At 57.8% G+C, this 23,715-nt stretch overlaps 1 protein-coding gene across 1 annotated transcript in view; it reads right to left on the bottom strand.

The window, feature by feature from the left end:
* Positions 1 to 2,581: 2,581 nt before the first annotated feature.
* Positions 2,582 to 23,715, bottom strand: part of POU2F3 (POU class 2 homeobox 3) — a 73,092-nt gene continuing 51,958 nt past the window's right edge. The window contains exons 4-13 of the mRNA XM_004605090.2: positions 23,559 to 23,663; positions 21,915 to 22,017; positions 19,630 to 19,712; positions 17,045 to 17,227; positions 16,578 to 16,719; positions 15,756 to 15,892; positions 12,906 to 13,067; positions 7,133 to 7,199; positions 4,902 to 5,031; positions 2,582 to 3,525 (exon numbers count right to left, since the gene is read on the bottom strand). Coding sequence (XP_004605147.1) covers positions 3,486 to 3,525; positions 4,902 to 5,031; positions 7,133 to 7,199; positions 12,906 to 13,067; positions 15,756 to 15,892; positions 16,578 to 16,719; positions 17,045 to 17,227; positions 19,630 to 19,712; positions 21,915 to 22,017; positions 23,559 to 23,663 — 1,152 coding nt within the window. The 3' untranslated portion in view covers positions 2,582 to 3,485. The remainder of the gene's footprint in view (positions 3,526 to 4,901; positions 5,032 to 7,132; positions 7,200 to 12,905; positions 13,068 to 15,755; positions 15,893 to 16,577; positions 16,720 to 17,044; positions 17,228 to 19,629; positions 19,713 to 21,914; positions 22,018 to 23,558; positions 23,664 to 23,715) is intronic.

Genomic DNA, 23,715 nt, shown 5'->3' with positions numbered 1-23,715 from the left:
TGGATGATCCATATGTGTAAAGTGCTTAGAACACAAAGTGAGACTGGAGGTCTGAATTCACGTTAATTGCTCATGTCACTGTATCTATTAGGAGTCAATCCTTTCTCCCCTCTGGCTCTGTTGGATGAGCAAGGAACACGGACCTGGCAGAAACACAGATGCCCACACATGACCCTCAGAGCTGACAGCCGCCCATGCAGTGGGGCTGAGTGAGGCGGTGTAGGGGGCGCACTGGAACTCTGAGACTCTTGGACCAACGGATCATCTATTCGTACTCTCAGAGCCCTGGTGACCTAAGTGAGGTCCTGGACCAGCCAAAACTGCCTTCGCAGGGAGAAACATCATTTCAGACCGGAGCCCTGGACCTAACCAAGGGAGGGGGATGCTCCTGGGCGGCAGTTCTCATCGTCCACGGCGTCATCATCACCAGATTACTCAAGCAGGCTTTCAAGACCCCAAACTCAGCTCACAGCCCCAGGGAACAGGACTTGATCACGCTTTTGTGAAGATCCCTGAGTGACCCCAGTGTGCAGCCACGGCTGAGAAGTCCTGCCAGACACAGCTCAAATCAGCATCCCGGAAGCCGACCCCCCTGTGCCTGGCCACAGGGCCGAGGGGAGCGTGGCCCAGGGACGGGAGTCCTAGGACAACCTGTACATCTCAACTCTCCCCCCCACTGGCTATTATGGCCACTTCTTTTCCCTTCCAGTATCCGCCTGGAATTTTCCTCTTGCTGCCACTGCTTCATAGGTACGAACCAGGCGTGAAAGTTTTAGGATGCTGCAGGTTAGGGAAAGGGAAGTGACCAGTCTCCCCTCTCCATGGTTTTCTTGTCCTTCGGCTCAGCAGCGTTCTCAGGTTTCTGCTTCATTACCCAGGACTCACTTTATTCAGATGAAGCCTTTGTTTATAATTCCCATTCCACCACATCAGGTCCTTGGCAATACAGACACTCCCCAGGAGAGTTCTAAGCTGTCTGGGAGAATCAGAGACACAAAGCGCTCCCCAAAGGCTCTGAATGGCAATTCTGGAGAGAGAAAGTACAGGCATTACGGCGCTGGCCTTGAACACAGCCAACCCAGGTTCGATCCCGGGCCCCCACATATAGTTCCCAGGAGTCCCAGCAGGAGTGATCCCTGAAAACAGAGCCAGGAGGAAGCCCTGAGCACCGCTGAGTGTGGCCTCAAAAGCACAGATGGGTACGAGGTGGCCAGGAGTCCTGTCTACACAGAAGCTCCTGGCAAAGGCCCTGCTGTCCCTCTGCTACATCCCTAGTCCCTAGATCATTTCCTGACGTGGTCATTGCCACAGTAGGCCGTCTCCTACTTCACACCATGAGGAACTGGCCTTATGCTGAGCCCCATTCAAACCTCAGAAAGGGGGACTCCTGATTACTCACAGACAGGTTTCCCACCTCTAAACCACACATGTTACTATTTCCTACCAATGTTTAGTTTGACTGTTACCCCTTGGTCATGAGGGCTTTGAAGGGCTTTATTTGCCTCAGGAATAACTATTATTTAAATGTTCATTAGCAAAGGCCGGAGAAAGAGTACAGTGGGTACTTGCACACAACCAACTCAAGTTTGATCCCCAGAATCCCAAATGGTCCCCCGAGCCCTTTCAGAAGTGACCCCTAAGTACAGAATCAGGAATGACCCCTGAACACCAAAAAAAAAAAAAAAAAACCCTCCACGGGGCTGGAGCGATAGCACAGCGGGTAGGGTGTTTGCCTTGCACGCGGCCGACCCGGGTTCAATTCCCAGCATCCCATTTGGTCCCCTGAGCACCTGAGCACCGCCAGGGGTAATTCCTGAGTGCAGAGCCAGGAGTAACCCCTGAGCATTGCTGGGTGTGACCCAAAAAGCAAAAAAACAAAACAAAACAAAACAAAAACCCAAAACCCCCCAAAAGGGCATTAGACTCAGCAAGACCAGGGTAGTTTCCTGTTCCGACCCCTAGCAGAGTCCAGGCCTTCCAAGGCCAAGTGCGTGGTTACTAAATTTCCCTTTGCTTGCAATGTCAATGGCTTTACATGGTAAGTAATCAATCATTGTCCCTCGGGATCCGCCTCCCCCACAGCTCCACTCTGCAGAGAGGCTTTGACCTTCAAGAGTTTGCCCTTCTCTCACAGAGGGAGGAAACCACATCCCCCCTTACCTCTGTATTCGAGGTAGCTGTCAGCAGGATTAGCACGCGGAACTTTTCCGACGTCTGCTCTAACACCAGACTGAATGAACGCACTCACCTAAAATATTTCCCCCATCCTATTCCATTCTGTGTACTTCTCTAACTACCCCCATCCCCAACAAAAGACACAGCACACTCATCTCAACATCTTCTTAGGAGTAGTGGAATAGTTTATATCGTTACTATACAAATAACAGAGAGATTCTTTTGAATCTCAACATTTCTTAGATAGGCCATCTTTAAAAAAAAAAAAAAGTGACCATTTCCGGAATGGCTTCATCACGCTCTGCCCAGGGGCCTGGAGAGGACACGAGAAGAGAGAGAGAGAGAGAGAGAGAGAGAGAGAGAGAGAGAGAGAGAGAGAGAGAGAGAGAGAGAGAGAGAAGGTGCCCGAGGAAATCAGCGACATTTCCCAGCACATGTGGAAGCCCTCACGGCCGCAAGCACAAGCAGTTTCTCACACTTTGGTTTTTTGTTTTGCTTTCCTTCCTTTTTCATTTAAAAGAAGAGAAATATGGACAGAGACGTCTTAGTCACACCTGAGTTAAACATATCACTGGAAAATTCCAGAGGAAGGCGAGAAGAACATTATGCAAAAACCAGAAGGGATTATATACAAGTGTTCAGGGAGCAGCAGAAAAGGTCCAGCAGCGACAGAGGGGCGTTGGGGACACGGAGGAGGGATGAGACTCCTGAGCAGAGGCGGCGATTCAGAAGACAGAACCGTGAAAGGACTTGCTCTGGAAAGGGGGACTGGGCTAGAGCGAGGAAACAGGCTGAAAGGAACTTCCAGTCAGAAAACTGGGCTGAACAGGACAGAGACAATGAGGCTTTGGTGGAGGCGTCAACGGAGAGCTTTTCACAGAGTTTAGGATCAGTTCAGAGGACACAGCTAAGTTCAGAGTCAATACCATCATCCCCGCCTCCTGGAGGTTCGGCACCCCAAACCTAGGGCTGTCCCCAGAAAGCCCACGGATTTGTGGAAGATAAGTGCAGGAAATCCTTTCTCAGGAAAGATCTGCCTCAGGGAGAGACTCTGAGGAGGAGAAGGGAAGGGCTGAGGCGGGGAAGATTGAGGATGGTTGTCCAGAGCACTGGGGCCTCTGAGCGCGGTGGTTCTGTCACAGCTCGGCTCTCCTGGGGCCCTCGTTCCTGAAGAAGGCAAGTGTTGTGTTCGCTGAGAGTGGGGGTTCACGCCCACTCCTCAGAACATGATCTGTCCATACACAGCAGGCGGGCGCCCTCCCTTCCGGGGGCACGTGGGCCCGGGCGCCACGGCAGAAACTGCTTTGGTCTTAGTGGAGGTAGGTGGGATGATTCCATCGGTACCAAGATCTGGAAGGCAGGGTGGGAGGAAGGACACGTCAGCGAGGCTGGCAATGTGAGGAGGGGGGCGGGGAGTGGAGGCAGAAGCCTCCTTTCTGGGCAGGTGAGAATGTTCTGGAAGCAGATCATGGCAATGGTGGCACAACCCTGTGGATATACTTAAAAAAAAAGTCACAAAATGACACACTTTGTTGTTGCTGCTGTTTTTGGTTTGGGGGACCTAGCCCAGCAGTACTCAGGGGACCATGCGGTCTCGGGGATCAAACTCGGGCCTCCTACCTGCAAAGCACGAGCCCCAGGCCTCGCGCTCTCTTCCTGGCCCGGGAATTACCGACTTTACGCGACAAATGTTATAGCAGAGCAACTACATTCCAAAATAGTTTTAAAATGGGCACTGGTGGAGGGATGGGTACGCAAATGTTGTTTGATTGAAACGTAATCATGAAAATTTGTAAGTCTGTAACTGTATCTCACAAGGATTCATGAATATAACAAATATATATGTAATAAAAAATGCTCTCACACATGGAAAAATAATTTTTTTTTCTTTTTGGGTCACACCTGGCGATGCACAGGTGTTACTCCTGGCTCTGCACTCAGGAATTACTCCTGGCGGTGCTTGGGGGACCATATGGGATGCTGGGGATCGAACTTGGGTTGGCTGTGTGCAAGGCAAACGCCCTACCTGCTGTGCTATCGCTCCAGCCCCAGAAAAACAATTTTTTTAATATTTAAAATGTTGGGTTTTGAGCCATGCCCACAGTGCTTAGGCGCTGCCCTGGCTCTGTACTCCTCCGTCCCTCCTTCCGGGGGATGGGGCTCTGTGAGGAGCTCCCAGGTTTGAAGGTGCAACAGCGGTCCCCCGAAGTTGACTTCCTGAAGGGCCTGCACCCATCTAGTCACCCGAGCCCCGTCTTTAGCCTGCTATCCAACTTTCCCATCTCTGCTCTGTTGAAACACGGCAGCCCCACCCCCGCGAAGACCCTATAGCCCAGCTCAAGATCCGAGGCCCAGAGGCCACTGTCTCCTCCCCCAGCTACCAGCCTGGGCTCCGTCAGAAAACCCTGAGCACAGGGCTCCTGGCCTGCAGGCAGCTCTCCCGGGCCCGGGGAAGGCCCTTCCCACAGGAACATGTGGAAGTTTCCATGCACCGGGAGAGGGTGGAAATGTTGGCTGGAACGCCGTGACCGAGGCCCTGCCAGGACCGCACAGGGCTGCAGCGTCCCCTGTAAACCCCACTACTCCCCGGAGAACAAGTCCCACCTGCCTGTCCCCCTCGGTCCCCTCCCTGGCCCCAACCCCCAGCCCCAAAACCCCAAATATGCCGTTGCTGTACCCCAGCACCCAACCAGCCCGGCGCCCCGGGCTTCTCCCCTCCCTCTTACCCTGAAGAGTTAAAACTGGAGGGTGAGCTCAGGGCTGCCTTGGGGGTGCTCTGCGAGGCCGGGGGGCTGCTGGCGGGCAGTCCGGGCGACGAGGGCCTGCTGTGGTTCCCAGGGGAACAGGATGACGTGACTGAGGAGAAGGAGAGGTAATGACGGGGGGGGGGACCCATGACACAGGTCCCCCAAAGGCCCCTCGCCCTCCTACCGCCCCCTCCCGCCATCATGAGGGCCCACGCCCTGTCGCCACGCCACGAGGGCTCTCCCCAGGCCCAGGCCCTGCAGCAGTGCGGCTGGTTCTGCAAGTTCCAGACTTGCCAAATGGCAGGAGGATGCATGCCAAAACCATGGACTGTGGGACACGCCCAGGGCTGGGCACACACAGCCTGCAGGGGGAGGCAGGAGGGGGCCTGGGCGGGCAGGAAGAGAAGCGCATGCTTGCGCCAGGAAAGGCTCCCACACGGGCTTCTAGAAGGAGCCAGCCAAGGGGAGGAGACCCCGGGCTCCAGCTGGCCGCCCCGCACCCTCTGCTCTGCCTGGCCGCCTCCAGCGTCCCGGGACTCGGGCGGGCGGGCTGATGAAGTGAGATGTATTTGCATTTCCCAGACAGCGTGCCAGGGTGACGGCGTGCCTAGATGACCATCCAACCCAGGCAGCCGGCTCTGAGGGCTAGGGCACGGGCTCAGCATGCAGGCGTCCTGGGTCTAACCCCCCGCACTGCATGGTCTCCTGAGTACCAGGAGCACTGAGCCAGGAGTAGCCCCTGAGTGCCACTGAGTATGGCCCCCAAAAGCCAAACCCAAACCATATGAAAACTTAAAGGCTGGGGGTGGGAGGGAGAGAGAGAGAGGAGGGGGGGGAGAGAGAGGAAGTAAGGGAGGGAGAGAGAGAGGGAAGGGAAAGAGGGAGAGGAGAGAGGGAGAGGGAGGGAGGGAGAGAGGAGAGAGATGGGAGAGGGAGGGAGGGAGAGAAAGAAAGGGAGGGAGAGAGAGGGAAATAGGAGAGAGGAAGGGAGGGAGGGAGGGGGAGAAAGGGAAAAAGGAGGGAGGGAAGGAGGGACAGAGAGGGAAGGAGAGGGAGGGAGGGAGGGAGAGAGGGAAGAGAGAGAACTCAATGGGCCAAGTGCAAGGTGTGCACACAGGAGACCTGGGGTTTAGCCCCAGCACCACATGGCCCGAGAGATCTGCTGGGAGTGACCCCTGAGCACAGAGCCAGGAGTAGTCCCTGGATGTGACCCCAAACAAACAAAAACTACTATAAAACACCAGCCACCCAGCTCCTGTGGGAGAGGGGGGCTCTGAAGAGGGCCAAGGCAGGGCTGGGTGTTGGTCCTCTGGTCCTCTGACCCTCAGGGAAAGTCTGAAAACAAGACTTCTGACCATAGAAACGGGGGTGGAGCTGTTTTCCCTCCTTCCACACTGCCTGCCAGGGAGGGTAGCCTGCTCCTGTAGGGCTGACACCCTAAATCACTCCTTTAAATTTTTACTTCCCTTCCTTCCTTCCTTCCTTCTTCTTTCTTTCTTTCTTTCTTTCTTTCTTTCTTTCTTTCTTTCTTTCTTTCTTTCTTTCTTTCTTTCTTTCTTTCTTTCTTTCTTTCTTTCTTTCTTTCTTTCTTTCTTTCTTTCTTTCTTTCTTTCTTTCTTTCTTTCTTTCTTTCTTTCTCTTTCTCTCTTTCTTCCTCTCAGTGCTTCCTTCCTTTTCTTCTTTTTGTTTCAGGGCCACACCCAGCTGTGCTCCAGGAGCAGTCCTTGCAGGCTTGGGGACTACATGAATTGCCAGGGATCTAACCCAGGTCCGCTGCATGCAAAAACCACACCAGATCCCACTGTCCTCTCTCTTGGCCCCTGAAACACTCATTTGGACTTGCTGGACTCAGCCTCTCCCTCCCAAACTTCCTGGATCCGGAAACCCGTTTCCTCCTGGCACCAAATGTGTTCACCTCTGAAACGTTGGGAGGCTGCCACACTAGGTGCCTTTCCAGGCCAAAGTCTGACCCTTCGTGGAGCTTCCTAAACGTATTTGACCCACCGTGCCCTTTCCAGAAAAAAAATCATCATTAAGCACCACCACCACCCAAAAAACCGGCCTTCTTTGAGTGAATAAACAGAAAGGCCCCCCAAGTCACCAGAGGCCCCCCTTCCCCGTCATTTCGTGCCTCTGAGGTGTGGTCTAGTTAGGGGAACTGATTTTCAGTGATGATGTGGGGTTCGTTTGGAAAGCGCGAGCAAGCTCACCTGTTCCAGGCAGGGCGCTGTGAACCGGAGGGACGGGGAGGGCACCCAGCGAGCCCGAGGGAGAGACCTGGAAGGGGACAGAAGCCGGTGAAGCCCCTGCCTATATCTTTGCAGCTGCGTGTCTTGCAGTCGGGGGGCGAGGCTGGGATCAGACCCCGGGCCCCCACTGCAAGGCCTGTGCTCTGCCCTGGGGCCACAACCGAGCCTCAACACCCCTCCCCTGCCCTGCGCCCCCTTCTAGCCAGGGGCAGGAGCTTCTTTTCAGGGACTCGCCTCCCTCACCCCTTCACACCCTCTCTCCCCAGACTGCAGAGTCAAGGGAATCAAATCCTGGATTTCAGAATTCTAAACCCACCGCCCAGGCCCCCTTTGTAGGAGACCCCGGCACCGCCTTGCTCCGTAGCCTCCCTGCTGCCAGCCAGGGGAAGCCACTCGCTGGAGTGGTCTGGGGGATAGAGGAGGGTGCCCGGGGGACGCCGCAGGGCAGGTGCTCCTGGGCCTGCCCACTTCACAGCCCCCATGCACCCGATGCCCAAGTGCGGGAGAGAGCCTGGGCTTGACACAAGGCCACGGGAGGGGGACTCCGGTCTCAGCCCTTACGCGCCACTGGCTCAGAGATCAGGAGGGCTGGGGAGAACTGACGGGCCAGGGATCTCCCCTCCGGATCACCATGCCCCACGCGGTCAAGAATCAGACACCACAGAGGAAACCCCCTCTGCTCTGCGGGGACCTGGCCTCACCCGCTCACTCCCTCAGCCCGAGAGCAGGGACTCCGCCCTGATGGGTCCCCTGTCTGTTTTCTTCTCCTGAGGCTACACGCAACAGTGCTCGGTGGGTCCCTTGGCCTTGCATTGCTCAGGAGGGATAGGTAGTGCTGGGGGTGGAAGCCGGGCCCCCTGCCTAGAAACCATGTGCTCCAGCCCTCTCAGCATCTCCCCAGCCCTGAAATTTCAAGTTTTTAGGAGGCAGGGACTCGAGTAGCAGAGCCTGTAATTGTGTGAGCAAAACCTTGGGTTTGATGCTACCACTGTAGGGTCCCATGGGCACTGCTGGGTGTGGTCTTGACAACAAATGAAAGGATGGATGGATGGATGGATGGATGGATGGATGGATGGATGGATGGATGGATGGATGGATGGATGGGTGAGTGGATGGGTGGGTGGGTGGGTGGGTGGATGGGGGAATGGAGGGGTAGATGAATGGATGAATGGATGAGTGGATGGATGGATGGATGGATGGATGAGTGGATGGGTGGATGAGGGTATGGAGGGGTGGATGGATGGGTGAATGGATGGATGGATGGATGGATGGATGGATGGATGGATGGATGGGTGGATGGGTGGGTGGGTGGGTGGATGGGTGGATGGGGAATGGAGGGGTGGGTGAATGGATGGGTGGATGGATGGATGGATGGATGGGAGGGAGGGATGGATAAAGGGAGGGAGGGAGGGATGGACGGATGGATGAAGGAATGAATGACAGTGATTGAACAAAAAAATGAATGACTGGGTGGATGGATGAATAAGTGGATGGGTGGATGAATGGATGATAAATGGATAGATGGAAGAATGAATGGAAGGATGGATGAACAGACAAGTGGATGGATGGGTGGAGGATGGACAATTAATGAACAAATGGATGAAGAAATTGATCAATGGATGAATGAATGACTGGGTGGGTGGATGGGTAGATGAACAGATATCTGTGGTAAAGGACGTAGGGCATGAGTGTCCATAAAGTGCTAACTGCCCGCAGAGCCCCAGGCAGATCACTGCCACGTCCCTCCCTTCCAGGATGCTGCCGCAGACTACTGATGTCTCAAGACACAGCCACGGGGGGCAGCAAGCATCCGCCCCCCCCCCACTCTGTGGGGTCTTCTCAGGCTTCCCCAGCAGGTCTGAGCAAATTTCCAAAGGACGCAAAAAGGGGCGTGCTCTGGGTTCTGGGGCCACGGTCCCTCCCTCCCCAGCTGGCCGTGTCCCCTCCCCGCATGCCGCAGCTGAGTTCTCACGGCTGCCATCCACCTCCCTGTGACAGGAGCATCCTTGCCCTGCAGGGGTGGGAGGTGGGGTCACCAGGGTGGAGCCAGGTGTGGGGCAGTGTCCCAGAGATGCAATCGGCAACTCCTGCTGCTCTCCCCGCCTGGGGCGCAGCCCGGGCATCTGCTGCTGCTCTGAGATAAACAACACGTTTAGTCATTGTGACCAGCTCCTGCTTCCTCCTGGAGCAGGGCCAGGCGCTTGCAAACGTGCCCGTGTTACATCCATGTCTGCTTTGGTTTTTGTTTTGGGGTCACACCCAGCCGTGCTCAGGGCTTACTCCTGGCTCTGAGCTGGGGTGGCACTCCTGGCGGGCTCAGGGGGCCGTCTGGGATGCTGGGGCCAGAGCCGGGTTGGCCACATGCAAGGCAAACACCCTATCCATTGGACTGCCGCTCGGGCCCCTGGGTCCCCACTTTGTGCCTGTTGCCCCAGGACCACTTCTGGTTGTGGCTTTGCTTGTAGTCATCTGTCTTGGAGACTGCCTCGCTGAGAGACTGCTCCCTGGGGCAGGGACGTGTCCAGGCCCCAGGACTGCCCCAGTGCCAGCATTTGCCGACTCCCCTTGCTGCCCTCAATGGTGCCCGTACCCCCAATGCTCCCTGCAGTGCAGGTTCTCAGCAAACATGCGAGTGGGGGGCTCTCGACACTTTAGACACCCCCTGTTCTTCATGCAGTTGGGTCAGAACCCAAACCCAAACCCACCTCCCTGAGTCATTAAGGCTTCTGAGAAGGACTGGGGACTTGGTCCCATTTTTTTCCAGCTGACAACGCCCTGAGTGATGGGGCCCCCGCCTACCTCTCCAGCCCCCTCACCCTGCTTCAGTGCCCAGGTTCCAGCCCAGCCCCTCCCAGCCTCGGGCCCTTACACATAGCTCCCTCTCCTTGGAGCCTGCTCCCTGCAGTCTCTCCTCCCTGTGCCCCACCCCTTCCTTCTTGATGTCCACTTGCTCTTCTGGACTTCCTAGGAGAAGCCCCCCAACACCCTGGACTAGGGAAGGTCCCTCAGTCCATCTTCCTGGACCCCATTCCAACTGGGGAGCCCCATCTTTGATCCTGGGGTACTTGATCCAGCACCCCCACCCCTATCTTGGTGCAAGTTCTTGACTTTAATGGTCCATTTCTGCCCTGAAGGCGTCAAGGGCAGGTGGTCTGCCTTTGTCCAGCCCACAAATGCTGGTGTCCCCCAGAGAAAAGTGATGCCACACTTTCTCCTCTCTGCTTCCTCTGTGCAGACACCTGGGGGCACCCCCTCCCCACCCTGCAGTCCCACCCATATGCTCCTGTCTCCTCCCACCCCCTCTTCTGCATCCCTGACCTCCCACTCACACGTCCCAGCGCCGGGACCTGCCCATGGGGTGTCCCCTAGGGCGGCCCAAGGATGTCACGCAAGGAACATCACTCTTTCTGACATCCAGCCCTGCCCCTCCCGTGTTGGCGTGTTCGGTCCCTGGTGCCCCCACCTCCCCCATCAGCCCAGCCTGGATACCGAGTCACCCCAGAGGTGCTCTCGCAATCATGGCTCTCTCCATCCCCCTCCCGCCTTCAATGTATCAGCCTCGACCAACCAAGGCTGCTTCTCCCTGTCTCCTGGCTCTCCCCCAGCCCCTCGCGGCCTCAGGCCTCATTATCTCTCTCCTGGCACGCTGCCCGCCCATCCTAATCCTAACTGGTCTCCTTGAGACTCGTCTCACGCCTCTCCAGAGGCCCCTGTGCCACCTCGGGGAGCCCGTTTCCCCCAGTGAATCAGATCGAGCCGGTGTCCTGCTTCAAGCCCTTCAGTGACTCCCAATGCCCTGGGGCCCTGGAGAGGGACCCCCGGGTGGTCAGTGGTCCTCCCAAGCCCTCATTCCACATGCCTCAGGGAGCACGGTGCCAGTGCTCCCCTCCGTGTCCACTCTCCCCAGACTCCGCCCAACTTCTCTGCCTTGTCACTCCTTCTGGTCCTTTCGGACTTGGCGAAGGTATTAATCAGCTCCCCGAGGACCAACTTCCCTGACCACCGTCTCCCGAGGCTGTGTCAGCTGCTCAGTTCCAAGTTCTCCCAGAGAAATTCGCTGCTGTTTACCTCCTGTTTATTCGTCTGTCTCCTCGGCTAGGCAGTGATCCTCCAAGACAGGGACACGTATCACAGATCTCTGGATCCGTTCTATCTGCTCAGAGGCTGGTCTACAGGCACCAGTTGAGTCAAGCTCGGGGAAGATGCCACCGGTGCGGGGTCCAGCGGGAGCGACGGCCAGCCCCAGACGAGGTTGAACGCACTCCATCCTTCAGAGCTGAACTATTTGCCGGATGAGCGCTCATCCCTCAATCCCTCAGCCCCCTGCACCTTCAACCCTCATCGCCCCCAGAGACGGAGGAGACGTTCCCTCCTCTCTGGCCACCCAGTTCTGCCGGAACGTCCAGCTCTTCCCAGCCCCGACGGCTCCCCGAAGGCCAGGATCACGGCTGTAACCGTCAGCGGAGTCCTTCCTGCACGAACTTCCTAGGCCACACGCCAGCCCCCCCCCCCCCCCCCCCGGGTGCTGTCCCTCCTGCAGGCTGGATCAACTCAAGCACGTGCCTGCCAGCTGCTGCCCAGGCCAAAACCCTTCCAGTTATCTTGGCTTCATTTCTCCGTGCTCGCTGCTCGAGCCACCGGCGCCCGGGGAGGGATACCGAGAATCCGGCCTTTTTGGTCACCTCCCTCAAACCCTTGCAACACCATCAGCCTGAGGGCTGCAACTGTGGGAGGGAGGGAGAGTTGAGGGTGGGAGAGTTGGGTGCAATCCAGGCCTGCCTCCCTAGCCTTCCCAGCTGCAGCTGAGCCAGGGGTCCGCTCCCTCTTCCTCCCCCTGCCACCTCTCCGATCTCACCTCTTTTTTCCCCCTCCCTGGCTACGGCTTTCTCACTGCTGTTCAAACAGGACAGGCCTTTTTCACTGCAAAACACTCTTTTTTTTTGTTTTGTTTTTTTTTGGTGGGGGTCACACCCGATGATGCTCAGGGGTTACTCCTGGCTCATGCACTCAGAAATTACTCCTGGCGATGCTCGGGGGACCATATGGGATGCTGGGAATTGAACCCGGTTGGCTGCATACAAGGCAAACGCCCTACATGCTGTGCTATTGCTCCAGGCCCCTGGCAGGACACTCTTTCCGGAACTTTCCTCCCCATCCCTTTCAGCACTTGGAGCTCTGCTCTGACATCACCTTATCAAAGAAGGTCCATTCTGAGCCCAGGTCACAGAGCTACCTTCTCTTCCTAGCCCCTGCGCCTTCTCTATTCTCCCAGGACTTTATTTCATTTTATTGCATCCAAGGGGGTGAGACCACACCCAGCAGAGTTCAGGGGTCACTTCTGGCTCTGCACTCAGGAATTACCCCTGGCGGTGCTCAGGTGACCAAATGGGATGCTGGGAATCGAACCCGGGTCGGCCAGGTGCAAGGCAAACGCTCTACCTGCTGTGCTATCGCTCCAGCCCCAACCCATGAGAGCTCAGAGCTTCCTCCTGGCTTGGTGCTCAGGGGTCACCCCCGGCGGGGTTCTGGGGACCCTGTGGGGAGTTGGGGATTAAACTGGGGTCTCTGCATACAAGCCCCTGTGTCGTTGCTCTGGCTGCAAATGCGTTTTCTTTCTGCTGTCTCTCTTTGCTTCCTTATTCGCCACACGCCCCCTCAGCGGCCCCCACTCTCCCCAGAGTGCAGAGGACAATTTGCTGACCCCACCCCACCCCAGCTGGTCCCAGCCACTCACCAGGCGGGAGTTGTAGATGGGGGCCTTGAGGGGCGGGGCCGCTGGGCAGTTGATCCGCTTCTCCTTCTGGCGCCGGTTGCAGAACCAGACCCGCACCACCTCCTTCTCCATGGACAGCTGCTCTGCGATCAGAGAGATCTCCTCGGAGCTGGGCTTGGGGTTCTGCAGAGACGGGGGAGACGGGGTCACTCAAGAGCCAGGGGTGGGGGCTGGGGCCAATTCCCCAGGCACTAAGGGGAGCAGCCCTGAAGACCCTGAGCACTGCCGGGGCGGGGACAGCAGGTCAACCTAGCACTGCAGGCCCAAGCATCACCACATCCTCAGTCCTCACACAGAACAGGTCAGGTTAGCCAAGAATCTCTAGGAAGGACCTCTGGAGCACTGCTTGGGAGTCCCCCGCAAAAATGAAACAGAACCCAAATCCAAAGAAACAAAAATAATTCGGGGAGGGGACATATGTCCCAGGGTTGCAGGATCAAAAGCAATAAATATGGAGCTGGAGGAGCTGGAGCCATAGCACAGTGGGCAGAGCGTTTGCCTTGCACACAGAGGACCCGGGTTTGATCCCCGGCATCCCATATGGTCCCCGGAGCACTGCTAGGAGTGATTCCTGAGTGCAGAGCCAGGAGTAAGCCCTGAACATTGCCAGGTGTGACCCCCCAAAAAAAACCCAAAAAAATAAGAATATGGGGCTGGACAGACAGAAAGGAGGTAAGACTCTTGCCATGCACGCGGCTAGCCCTGGTCTGATCCCCGGTACCCCATATGGCTCCTCAAGCACTGCCAGGGGTCACTCCTGAGCACAGAACCAGGAGTCATCCCTGAGCACTGTTGTATCTGAGCCAATAACCAACCACCTCTCCCAAATAGCTGTAGAATGGTTTATAGGCTTTATGGTTTGTTCTCTTCACCTATTACATGGGATGATTGTGAAGGTTAGAGGAAAAATATGTGTACGCAAGCATAGGGCCTGACTCAGATTGCAGGCTCCAGAAGCAAAGATTTGTCTGAGTAAGGTTCTGAAAAGAGGAAATTGTTCATAGTTATGTGGGGCAGGAAACCCCCAACCCTGTGCTCCCCGCCTTTGTGGTCCTTTATCCTAACCTGATATCCTTCTCTACTCCAACAAAACAGGCAAGGAGGCCTGGGATGGGGCCAGCAGGGAGCACGTGTGAGGCCCTAGGTTTGACCCCCCGCACTGCCCAATAAATAAATAATGAGGTCAACGCGTGTCAACCCACCCCAATAGCAGCAGATACATGTATATGTACAGACGTCTCACACATGTATCAAGACCCGTGACCTGTCCATCTGCAGAGCCATCCCTCCCTCTGACCACGCTTGCCTTCACTTACATCTTGGGCCCCTTTTCCTGCCTCTTACACCCTTCCTTCCTCTGGCACCCTGGGAAGCAGAATCAGAACAGAAGGTCTGTGGCCAGCACCCTCTCTGCAGGATGCAGGCAAACTGCCTGTGACCCAAGCACTTGCCGAAACACACCTTACACATCTCCCCCCAGCCCCACCGCACGGAGCTGGTGTTCTTAGCTCCCATGCCGGGTTTGCGCCAAAACACTCTTGGCTAGGCTCTCTGCCGAGACGTGACCCCGGTGCCGCACGTGTGCGGCCTCTCCGCAGCTGCACGAGCATGATCCCAGAGGCCAGCTGAACTACTTTTGGTACCGGCAGCTTCTTGCAGAAATGTCTCTAGACAGTGAACTAAGCCTCAGCCCCATGCCTGCCCAGGAGGGGAAAGGTTTTTCTCTCTCGCCTTTTCCTTGCGGGGGCGGGGGGGGGGGAAGGGTGGGAGGGCATGAAGACCGCCAGCTTATGAGGACCACTAATGAGAGGTACAAGCTTGCAATGATCCAATTTCTGCCAGAAATCTCCCTGGACTTAGTTACTAAAATACAGAAATCCAAAACTGTGCGGTAGCAACCTCATATCTCTTCAGGTCTGATTCTAGGGGGGGAAACTCCAAACAATAATACTGAGTTTTTTGTTGAAATATTGAATGTAACCAAAGTAAAGAGAAAGTAAAGTGAAATTTATCAGTTACACAGGTGGGGTGGGGGGTATACTGGGTCACAGGCAGTTTGGGGAACTGGGGGGGTGGGAGGTATACTGGGTTTTTTTTTTTGGGTGGTGGAATATGTGCACTGGTGAAGGGATGGTTGTTTGAGCATTGTAAAACTGAGACTTAAGCCTGAAAGCTTTGTAATTTTCCACATGGTAACTCAATAAAAATATTAATTAAAAAAAAACACTCTTGGCTAGAAGAGGATCTGGCATTTTGTTTGTTTGTTTGTTTGTTTGGGGACACATCTGGCGATGCTCAGGGCTCACTCCTGGCTCTGCACTCATGAGTTACTCTGACAGGGCTTACGGGGTGCTGGGGGTGAAACCTGGGCACTATCCCTCCAGCCCCACCCCAGCACTGAAAGGTGCGTGCAGAACAGAGATGCAGGGAGACACCGAGAAGGCATGTGATGCTGGGCTTACCCGTCCATCCCAGTATTTTCCTGATTGTTTCCAAGGAATATGGACATATGTGCCGTTTGATCCATGCAAGGCACAGCAGAGGAAAGAAAATGTTCCAGCCAGTGCTGGACTGGTTTCCCCCCTGGTACTGGCCAGGGTCCCCGGGGACGCCCATTTCCTATTTCCGGCTCTCTCCCAGCGAGAGGAAGGGACGTCAGCGCTGGAGATGGCACTGGGGATGTGGGGTGAAGGGCAGGCTTTCAGCCAAGCCCTGGGCACCCGGAGCCTTCCTCAGGGCAGGGGTGCGGTGAGAGGGGTGGGTGCTAGTGGGCCTCGCCCTCCCCTCCTGCTCTGCCCCAGCATTGCTCACGTCCTGAAATCTCTTCTCCAGGGTCAGGCGGATGTTGGTCTCAATGCTGGTCCGTTTCTTCCGTTTCCTCCCGAACACTTCGCTGAGGGTAGGGTAGGAGCTGGGGGAGCTGACAGAGGGGTCCGAGGGGGAGGACTCTGCAGGGGGCAGAGGAGAGCTCAGGTCAGGTCAGCGGGGGGAATCGGCCAGAAACGCTGCTTCTCTCCTCGGGCCAGAGAAAGGGCGCCCTGGACACACAAAGGTCCCCTGGGCACGCACGTGTCAAGGTCCCCCAGACATACAAGGGTCTCCTTGGATGCCCAAACATCCCCCTGGGATGCGTAAGGATCCCTTGGATCACAAGGGAACCCCTGTACCCACAAGGGTCCCCCTGGATGCGGGCCGAGGAGCGAAGGTTGGGTGGGTGCAGGCAGAGCGCCTACACGGAGGTCTTAGAGGCAGGGCTGGTGGGAGAGGGCCCCCTTCTCTAGTGGGAGCAGCAGTCTGAGCACAGGCGGACCCTCCGGAAGGAGCCTGCATCCCGCAAGGGGGCGGGGGGAGGGGGATATGACACCAGGAAGGAGGAAATCCTTCCCCAAACATCCTGAGTCCCCAGGAGCCGCCCATCCCCCATTCCCTGTTCCTGGTCAGAGGGTCCCCCTGTGGCTGACCACGCGCTCTGCAGTGACCCCCCCCCCCACACCAGGTATCCAGCTAAGAGTACGGGCTGCCCTTCTCGATGGGGAGGGGAGAAAGGGGCACCCCGCACCCCTGCGCCCGCACCTGCATCCCGCGCACCCCCTCGCCCTTCGCCTCCCCGAGCCCCGCCCCGCGCCCCCGCACCGGCGTCCGTGAGCCACTTCTCCAGCAGCGGCTTCAGCTTGCACATGTTCTTGAAGCTCAGGTTCAAGGCCTCAAACCTTGAGATGGTCGTCTGACTGAAGTCGTTGCCATAGAGCTTCCCCATGGCCAGCCCCACGTCTCCCTGGGGGCGGGGCAGGGCGGGAGGGAGGGGCTGAGCGGGGTGTCCTCATCCCAGGGCACCCCCCCACTCACGTGCAGAGAACCTTCTAGCAGCCACATCAGCCCAGGCCCCGATACTGGGCTCTCCCGAGAGCACGGGTGGCCCCAGCCGGGCTCTGGCTCCTGCCTCCACCCGCCCCCGGGAGCCTGTTTCCCTCCAGAGAACACAGGCCCCCGCTCTGGGGGAGTCCAGAGTCCCGAGGGGCGGCCTCCCAACCCGCGCTCCGTCAGCCCAGGTTCCTGGGCTCTCCCCCTCTCTCCAGCAAGACAAATCCCCCACACCGGACCTGGGTGAAGCCCAGCTTAATGCGTCTCTGCTTGAAAGTCTTGGCGAACTTCTCCAGCTCCTCCAGGTCACTGGGCTCATCGGCACCCCCCGCGCCGGGGAGGTGCTTGGGCCCAGGGAGATGCTGGGGTGCTTCCAGATGGGGTTCTAAAGTGGGCCCCGGCAGCCCGGGCCGTGCAGCTGCCTGGGAGGGAACACACACACACACACACACACACACACACACACACACACACACAGAGGTCAGAGGCTGCAGGGCCATATGCACCCCCAGCCCGTGGCTTCTTGGGTCTCAAGCTTCAGGGGACATGGCGGCTCCTGCCAGGGGCAGGGGCAGCCCAGGGCGGCCGCTTGGGGTCCGAGTCCTGTCAGGGGACAGGGAGGCGGCTCCTGGGCTGGGTCTGACTCATGTGGGACTCAGGTAACTTCCTCCTCGGCAGTTCCCACCGCAAAAGGAGCTGGCAGGGCAGCTTATACGGATCCCGCCACACCTCTGCGTGGCGCTGGGAAGCTCGCCATGCTCTGTTCTTTTCCCTGCAGCCTCATCCTGGGGTGGTGCTCACCCCACGGAGGGTCTCTGAGGGCCCCCCCAGCCTCATTTCTTAATAGCAGAACTTCCCGGGAAATGCTTGTTTTACTCGCTGACTGTATTTACTGTCTGTACTTTGAATAAAAGTCTCGCTGTGCTGTCTGAACACACTTCCCGTCCTGCCTGCTGGGCAGGGGACCGTCCTCTCTAATGGACTGACTCAGAGATGTCAAGGACTCAGCCCAGGGGGAGTCCCTCCAGGGCGCAGGAAGCAGAACAATGAGGAGACAGACGCCCAGGCCAGGGGGGCCACAGCCCACAGGCTCCACCTACTAAAAAATCTCCCTTCTCTCTCCCAACTTACTCTCCTTCAAGAAGGGGGTTAATTTTATGTCCCCCTCCTGTTTTATTTTCATTTCCTTTCTGTTCTGGGGGACTCATCCGGTGGGTGCTCAGGGCTCTGTGCTCAGAGATCACTCCTGTTAGTGCTCAGGGGACCATATGGGATGCTGGGGATCAAACCCAGGTATTCCATATACAAGGCAAGCACCTTAACCCCTGCACTAACTCTCGGATCCCTCTTTTTTGGGGGGAGTCACACCCAGCGATGTCCAGGGGTTGCTCCTGGCTCTGTGCTCAGGAGTCACTCCCCAAAGTGCTTGGGCTACTATATGTGATGCTGGAGATTGAACTGGGGTTGGCCACGTGCAAATCAAGCGCCTTCCCCCTGTGCTATGAGTGTCTGTTTGTGTCTTGTCTCCACACAAGTGGAGGCGTTTCCCCTAGATGAAGGGTCTTTGGTAGAGAGTAGGATGTGAAATGATCACAGAGCTGGTCGTGCTTCGGGGGATGTCCAGCCAGATCCTCAGGCTCCCCGTCGGGACTGCATCTCTCTTATCCTACAAGGACTCGGACCTCCTCCCTCCTCCCTCCCCTTTCACTTACACAGTTGCACTGACCCAACGCCCCCCACATCTCCCCATGCGCCCCCTCTATTCCCGGTCCCAAGGGCCTAAGCCTGTCCTGGGAGCTGTCCTCCAGCTCCCCCAGTCCCTGGGGAGATCTGAAGAAACTTCTGAGCAGACTTCCTCTGGTCTTTTTCTGCTCTGACACCATGAGGAGGGAGAGTAGACCCAGAACACGCTCTAAATTCTCTGCTGGATGAAAACCAACAAGGGGAATAGCCAGGAGGCGGCAGAGAGGACGCTGTGCGCCCATCCAGCCACTAGATGGCGCCCTCTGCACTCCCAGATTCACCCCAGGCTGGACCTTGATGACCGATGGGGATCTCCGCGCAGAGAAGGGCCAGTAGGACCTTCGCAGTCCCCTGCCTGCAGACGCAGCTCAGCATAGCCCTTACCTACAGCCACAGCGGGGTGGGGAGGTGTGGGGGGAAGATTCAGGGGCCGCTGTGATACAGCCCAGGCTGCCACTCAGGGGGGCAGAGGATGCTTCTGGCCTGAGGAGGAGGAGCCCCTTCTCCCTAGCACCTGGGCGCCGTACCCCCTGGCAGCCACCCAGCTGCCTGCTGCCGAGGCCTGTCTAAAGTAGAGGGTGGGGGCTGGAGCCATAGCACAGCGGGTAGGGCATTTGCCTTGCACACGGCTGACCCAGGTTCGATCCCCAGCATCCCATATGGTCCCCCGAGCACCGCCAGGAGTAATTCCTGAGTGCAGAGCCAGGAGTGACCCCTGAGCATCACCGAGTGTGACCCAAAAAGGAAAAACAAGAACGGAGAGGGTGCCCAGAGGAATGGCACGGTGGGTAGCTTGAGGCCTCTGCTCTGCGACCTTGCAGGTATTCGGTGTGTGAGGAGCCCAACCCCTGGGACGCCCTATGTGCTGAGTGCTCTCCGGACAGCTCTGCTGCGGGGACATCAGGCTGGTGGGCTCGCCTCCCCCGTGTGCCTCTGAGCGCCCACGGGAAGGGCAGGGGCCAGGCCCTGAGCGGGGCTGGTGTGGAGGGGCCTGTGCTCCTGAACCCTGGTCTCGAGGCTCCCCCACGGGCAGGGTGGGGGGAAACCGGGCCATTCCCAGAGGAGAGGGGCGGCTGTTTACCTGGGACGCCAGGCCGGGCCCCGTCTGCGGGGGGAGGAGGAGGCTTTGCTGCTGCGGGAAGGGAAGGAGGTTTGGCTGCAGACCTGAGCGGGGACACGGGAACAGAGAAAATGAGTCCAGGCTGTCCGAGGAAGGCACACACGGCCACCCGGGAACCACGAGAGGTGGCCCCACCCCTGCCACCTAGTCAGGTCCCTCAACCCACCTCGAGCCCTCCACAGGGGCCCCCACGGGCACTGCCAGGCATTGCCACACTCGGGCGGGGGCGAGCCAGACACAGGCATAAACAGATGTAAACAGCAGTCCCCAAACCAGTCCTTCTGCTCGCCTGCCTGTCTGCAGAGCTGAGACCCGGGCCGGGAGGGAAGGCGGTGAGGCGGGGGGAGGGCGGGGAGGGGGCCCGGCTGGAGAGCCGAGATGCCTTTTGGCCTGCAGGAGAGGCTGGAATGGCGCCAAAGCCCATTCAACCTGCAGGGCTGAGGGACGCCAAGGCGGGTGGACGGGGCCGGAGAGCGCCAAAGGGCAGTGGGCACTGGCCAGGGGGCCAGGCGGAAGCAAGCAGGGAGGAAGTGCCGAGGGAGGAGGGCAAAGGCCAGGCCAGGCCGGAGGGTCAGCTGGAGGGCTCCCTCCTCTGCAGGCGACGCGTGGGCTGGGGTGCTCATGACCCCTTGCCCCCCTTCTAGGAAGGGCACAGCCAGTTCTGTCCCCTTGTACCAGTGAGGCCACCGCGCCACCAATTGGTGTGGGAGTGGCTCACCCCCGTCACTCTGCCTCGGGCTACTGTTGCTCAGGGGACCGAGGGGTAGCATGGGCCTCGGTCTGAGGAAGCTGGGCTGGATTTGCCCTTTCTAGGAAATAAGTAGGTAAGAGGGTTCTTAAGGGAAGCTGCCTGCACTGGGAGCCGGGGAGCGGTTCACTGTCCTGATTGCGTCCTGAGGCAGGACCAAGCCTTTCCCAAAGTGCTGTTTCAAGTAACTCTCAAAGACTTGGTGAGGTGATTTAACCAATATTTCTGGAAAGAGGAAGAAGGGGCTCAGAGAGGTTGATTAAGTTTCCCAAGAACACACAGCTAGTGATTTTTTTTTTAAATCACTGAGTTTGACTTCAAATTTCCTTTCTTTCTTTTTTTTGTTGGGGGGGGCTCGGGGGAGCAGGAGGTGTTGGGAGTGGGAGTACACTTGATGGCACTCTGGGTTTACTCCTGGCTCTGTGCTCAAGGATCACTCCTGGAGGCACTCAGGGCAACCAGAGCTGGCTGTGAGCGAGGCTAGACCTCAGCCCCTGTACCCCTTCACCCTGCCCTTTTGTTGCTTTATTTGGGGGCCACACGTGGCCACGCTCAGGGCCTATTTCTGGCTCTGTGCCCAGTGGCCCCTGGCGGTGCGTGGGGAGCAGACGTGGTGTTGGGGATCCACCAGAGTTGATGCAAGGTGCCTTAACCCCTGCACCATCTCTCTTGACTGGGTTTGTTTGGGTTTTGTCTTGCCTCATACGCTGATCTTGTTCCGCACCTGGGCCCTTCTCCTCTCCCCGCCGGGCTTCCAAACGGAAACAGAGTCAGCCCCTCTGCTCCTGTCCTACCGCGAGGCTCTGAGGCTACTCAGCCAAAACAAACACCGCAAGGTCCAAGCCTGCTGCTGCCCTCGGATGCCGTGGGAATGAGGGCTGTAACGGGGCCGGGACTGGGAAGCGAGGAGGCAGGGGCGTGCTGCTGAGAGCCTGGGCTTGGGGCCGGCGCCAGGGAGCCAGGGAGCAGCCCGCAGGAGCAACCAGGACCCTTCCAGCCGGACTGCGTGGAGGCAGGTGACAGAGGGATGGTCCAGGGACCACCAGGTCTGGTTTCACACAGCCCACTCGGAGCTGCCCACTGGCACCGGCGACCTGCCACGCAGGGTTAAGTTTTCAAAGGTTGGGGAAATCACTCTGCAGAGCCCCTGGCCCGCCGGGCTCTGGAGGCAGGCCCCTTCGCTGGGGCGGGAAAAGGCCCAGAGGACACCCGGCGAGACCCTGCAACCCCGCCGCCGGCCTGTGGGAGGCAGTGCCGAGCCGCTCGCCGCCACCCAGCCCCGCTTACTGGAGCGAAGCAGAGGTTTCCAAGGATGTTCAGCGGCTGCTCCAGGGGCTGCTCCGCCCCCGCCCCCGCCCCGCCCCACTGCGCCTTCACTCGCGTCCATGCAGAATTGAGAGGCCGGGTGGGCACGAAGGCCCAGGGCCTGGTGCAGGCTGGCAGGGCGCTCACCCCACCCCCGCCTGCTGCCCAGTCAGCCCCGACCCCCGGGTCTTACCTTGCTGTCCTGGCTGGGTCTGGGAGAGCAGGAACTGGGACACGGACTGCAAATGGCCGGGGACCAGCACCAGCTGCTGTAGAGGGTGCAGGGAGGTCATGTCCTGTGGGAGACAGGGGCTCAGAGGGGAAGGGGAGGCACCTTCCTGCCACACCCGGTCCCCATCAGCCTCCAGTCCCGTCCTCTGGGACCCCAGGGGCTGGCACAAGCGTCGTTCCTCCCTCAACACCACTGTTACTTACAGCATCTTCGATGTTTGGTTGGTTGGGGCCACACTCAGCAATGTTCTGGGCTTACTCCTGGCTCTGTGCTCAGGAATCGCTCCTGGCAGTGCTCAGGGGACCATATGGGATGCGGGGATCGAACTCAGGTTGGCCGCATACAAGGCAAACACCCTACCTGCTGTACTATTGCTCTGACCCTGCTTTATTTCTTATGTGTGTGTGTGAACATATGTGAGTGTGCATGTGTGAGTGTGTGTGAGAATGTGTACATAAGTGTGAGTACACATATATGCACATGTGATTGTGTACAGATGTTTGTGTGTACATGTGTGTGATTGTGTGTGAACATGAGTGCACATGTGTGAGTGTGTATACATGTGATTGTGAATATGAATGCATGTGTGTGCATGTGTGATGTGTGACTACGAGAGTGCACAAGTGTGTATATGTGTGATTATATGTGAATATGAGTACACATATGTAAGAGTATGTATACATGTGTTTGGTTGTATGTGGATATGAATGCATGTGTGTGAGTATACATATGTGTGATATATGACAAGTGCACTGTGTGGCTGTGCATGTGTGTGATTATATGTGAATATGAGTGCATGTGTGAGTATGTATACATGTGTGATTGTATGTGGATATGTATGCATGTGTGTGCATGTGTGAATATGAGTGCATGTGTGTACGTGTATATACATGTGTGTGATTATGTGTGAATATGAGTGCACGTGTGACTGTGTACATGTGTGTGACTGTGTGAATGAGTGCACATGTGTGTGAGTGTGTGTGTGTGTGTCCCATGATCTGGACTAGGCCTGCAGCCACACCCTGGCCAGCTCCTCATTCCGAATCAAGCAATGGAGTACAACCCAGCCCCGGAGAGGGGACTGGCCGGCCGGAACCAGGGCCCAGGAGGGCTCTGCTTGGGCCCGGGTGTGAGATGAGCCAAGCGTCAGCCCTGCCCGGTGCTGTGGGGTCTGAGCGCTCCCACGGGGTGCCCAGGTGTGTGCCCATCACTCTGGCGGCACCTGGAGTCCCTCGACTAGCCCAGCCCTCGTGGAGTGAAGGCGTGAAACAGAGGGCACATGTGTCCTTCTCCACACGACCCAGACCATGACGGGGGCTCTGCACCTCGCCCCTTCTCGTCTGGGCCCCTCCGACTCCGGGGCCCCTTTCCTGCCCTGCCTCCCCTCACGCCTGCTGTGCGCCAGGACACCGGCTGGGTGCTCAGACCCCAGTCGGGACCTGCTGAACTCCAGGGCGGAGAGGCCCCTCTCCACCCCCGCGGCTTCCCCTGCCTGGCCAGGCCGCTCAGTCCCTCTCTCCCACCCTCCCATGCCCAGGCTGCGGAAGGCTCGGGTCCTCTCGCCCCTGGGATGGGCAGGGCCCCCCACCCCGGGCAGGCATTTACCCCAGGCATTTGGTTCCCCGACATCACGGCAGGTCCCTGTGCCAAGTGGCATGGCCGGTGGGCGAGGGCCTGCTGCAGAGAGTCGCTGAGGTCCTCAGTTTTAATCTGCAAGGGGAGGCAGACGGGGCACGTGAGGGGACAGGCGTGGAGAGAAACC

This window comes from Sorex araneus, chromosome 3, assembly GCF_027595985.1.
Source record: "Sorex araneus isolate mSorAra2 chromosome 3, mSorAra2.pri, whole genome shotgun sequence".
In the NCBI taxonomy this organism is placed as follows: Eukaryota; Metazoa; Chordata; class Mammalia; order Eulipotyphla; family Soricidae; genus Sorex; species Sorex araneus.
The sequence above is the reverse complement of the archived record's forward strand: the minus strand, read 5'-3'. Positions and strand labels throughout refer to the sequence as shown.